Genomic DNA, 3,109 nt, shown 5'->3' with positions numbered 1-3,109 from the left:
GCTAAGGAGTCAAGTTACTGTTTTTAAACATGTTTTCTCTCTCCAGTCATTGCTCTCAGTGAGAACCTGGTAGTAGTGGTACAAAATGGGGCATATTTTAAAGTGACAGGGCACTCCTCCAGAGGCCTCCCATACTCCAGCTGCAAGCTTCTGTTCCACTAAAGTGGGATCAATTTTTAAACCCAAGTAGCACTTTAGCTTTCTCAACTGAGGATCTGAGATATGTACTTATATTCCAAGTAATACTGAGATTTCTGAAAAATTAAAGCTTCAAGCCATGACTTTTATTTATTGTCAGTTGGCTGGAGGGTAAAAATAGAGATAGACTAACCTGCCAGATGACAAAAATGGGGAGGTGGTGCGTATTCTAGGAAGTGCACAGCAAAAAAACAGGTGCCACAGCTGCTTAGAGATGGCTGGCAAAAAATGATTTAGGATTAAACCTAGGAAAGTAAATACTAATGGACTTGAACAAGAGATCTGGAAAAAGCAAGTATTTCGTGGTAGAAGGTAATTGAAAAGGGGATGACCTAAAAACCCCTTTGGATACTAATGGAGCTATGTATCATTTGTTGGTCTTTCTTTTGTTTTTCCTCCCAAATACCTAACTTTGTCTCTTGCTCCTAATTTCGAGAATTAAATTTTAGCCCAAGATGTCAATATATGCATAGCCATATCAAATATGTGAGTATTAACTCGTTATCTACCAGCTCCTCAAACATTTATAATACAAAACACAAAATAAATAGGATTCAATTCTTGTTGATTCAACCGAGTTGAGAATAGATAGTCCAGTTAACAAAAAAATGACGAACACAAAGGGAAAGAGCAGAGGCACCCGATATATGTTCTCTAGGCCTTTTAGAAAACATGGAGTTGTTCCTTTGGCCACATATATGCGAATCTATAAGAAAGGTGATATTGCAGACATCAAGGGAATGGGTACTGTTCAAAAAGGAATGCCCCACAAGTGTTACCATGGCAAAACTGGAAGAGTCTACAATGTTACCCAGCATACTGTTGGCATTGTTGTAAACAAACAAGTTAAGGGCAAGATTCTTGCCAAGAGAATTAATGTGCGTATTGAGCACATTAAGCACTCTAAGAGCAGAGAGAGCTTCCTGAAACGCGTGAAGGAAAATGATCAGAAAAAGAAAGAACCCAAAGAGAACGGTACCTGGGTTCAACTGAAGCACCAGCCTGCTCCACCCAGAGCAGCACACTTTGTGAGAACCAATGGGAAAGAGCCCGAGCTGCTGGAACCTATTCCCTATGAATTCATGGCATAACAGGTGTTAAAAAAAAATTATAAAAGACCTCTGGGCTTTAAAAAAAAATTATCTCGTTTATATGACATTGGTATAATTTCCCCAGAATTTGAATGCAATTTTTAAAGTAAAACCTCTGGAAAATAAATGATGCATCACTGGTAATTTAAAACCCATTTTAAAGCAATTCAATAGCATCTAGAGCAAAGGTTACAGAAGATGCTGTCAGGGTGTCTCTCATTTCCTACACCACTGAATGTTTCCTATCTCTCTCTGCATGAGGACACAATCTGTCCAGAAAGCTCATGTGTACTCTTCAAGATAGGATAGAAGTGCCAGGTAATGAATGTCCCCAGGAGCAACCATTAACCAGTAATATGTGGGAAAATGTGGATAAACACCTGAGCTTGCTTGCCCTCAGTGAGCAGTGCTGTAGTGTGTGCTACAGTTTATCAGTGTGTCCTCTGTGTGATTGAGTTTGGAATTACAACCTCAACGTGTCTTAACTGCCTTTCCCTCCTTCCATATCCCTCTTTCCCACTCCCCCACTGTACTCTCTGAAGTTACTTCCCAAATAAACTATCAGAATTCAAGTTCTTGTCTCAAGATATGCTTTAGGGGGACCTCAAACATTGACAATGATACACAACTGTTTTAATTAATTCCCATGAGAAATGGCAATTGACTGTGGTTAAAATAGTGCTTTCTCGGAGCCATCTATTCACATACAATGTCAATTTTTCCATACCAGCATTAGCTTCTGACTATGATTTAGCTCATAACTTTTCTAAGTCAGTTGAAAATGGATTGACTTTAGTCTCAAATATGGTAAAATTATACATGAAATCACATTGATAGCCATACACTTTTCCTAATATATATTTAAAGTTATATTTTTAATGTTTACTTATGTGTCACATGAAATGTTGTATTTCATGTTTTGCAAAACACTGAACTATAGTGTAGATAAGACACATGCATGCTTTCTCTGTCACCAGCCCATGACCCCATAGTTAAGGATTGTTAAGGTAAAAATCTATCAAATTTTTGACTAGACACTGCCCTTGGAGTGTTGGAGAATTGCACTTTTCTTGTTAGATGATTTTCGTCTGGATTTACAATGTCCATTTTGAGTTATGAGTTTCTACCCAGCAGGAACCCTACCTGGCAGGTTTCTTTCATATTAGCATCCAGTACAATGGCACCAAAAGTGAGAAATAGATGGGGGTGGTAATAGTAGTAACTGGCACTCATTTTATGTCTATGAAAATTCCTTAAGAATATATAAGATGCAAAAAGAAATAATGCAATACTTTGGGTTCATAGTCAAAGGACTAGTTATCTTCTGTCAATTTGTAGCAAAACTTTGTGTTTTTGGAGGGGGTGTTTTGTGTTTGAAAAGACACTATTCCTCAAAATACAACTCAGCACCCAAAGCTTATAAAAGCACTTTATAAAGGGGAATTAATATTTGGTTTTTGGTGTTTTTTTTTTCCTAAATAGGCACTCCATTTTTTTTCTAAGTGACAAACTTTGCTTCTCAGGAATTTTATTGTTATTACTAATTTGTGAACCACATGTTGCTTGTTACCAACAAATCTAATTTATCTAATTCATGAAAAACTATGGCTAAATTTCTGGAGACGTGCGTTGGGGAGGGAGGAAAGGAGAGGCTGAGATCTAGTAAAATGCTGAGACAACATCCATTGAAGTCATTGTGCATGCAGATCTAGAGAGATAAGCACAGACAGGATATGAAATTATATAGATTATGAAAATCTCTGGTTGATTAAATGGAATGGAAATACATTTTCTCTTTCATATTGGAAGAGGCTTAACAT

General features: G+C 37.3%; 1 protein-coding gene across 1 annotated transcript; it reads left to right on the top strand.

Annotated features, from left to right (window-relative positions):
• Positions 1-806: 806 nt before the first annotated feature.
• LOC129033831 (large ribosomal subunit protein eL21-like) lies at positions 807-1,289 on the top strand. The gene has a single exon (XM_054482895.1). The coding sequence runs from the start codon at positions 807-809 to the stop codon at positions 1,287-1,289; it is 483 nt and encodes a 160-aa protein (XP_054338870.1).
• Positions 1,290-3,109: the final 1,820 nt, after the last annotated feature.

This window comes from Pongo pygmaeus, chromosome 2, assembly GCF_028885625.2.
Source record: "Pongo pygmaeus isolate AG05252 chromosome 2, NHGRI_mPonPyg2-v2.0_pri, whole genome shotgun sequence".
NCBI classification, from domain to species: domain Eukaryota; kingdom Metazoa; phylum Chordata; class Mammalia; order Primates; family Hominidae; genus Pongo; species Pongo pygmaeus.
This window is presented reverse-complemented; position numbering and strand designations above follow the sequence as displayed.

Excerpts from the sequence above, each read along its gene's own strand:
- LOC129033831 (XM_054482895.1), top strand. The coding sequence starts at position 807 with ATGACGAACACAAAGGGAAAGAGCAGAGGCACCCGATATATGTTCTCT.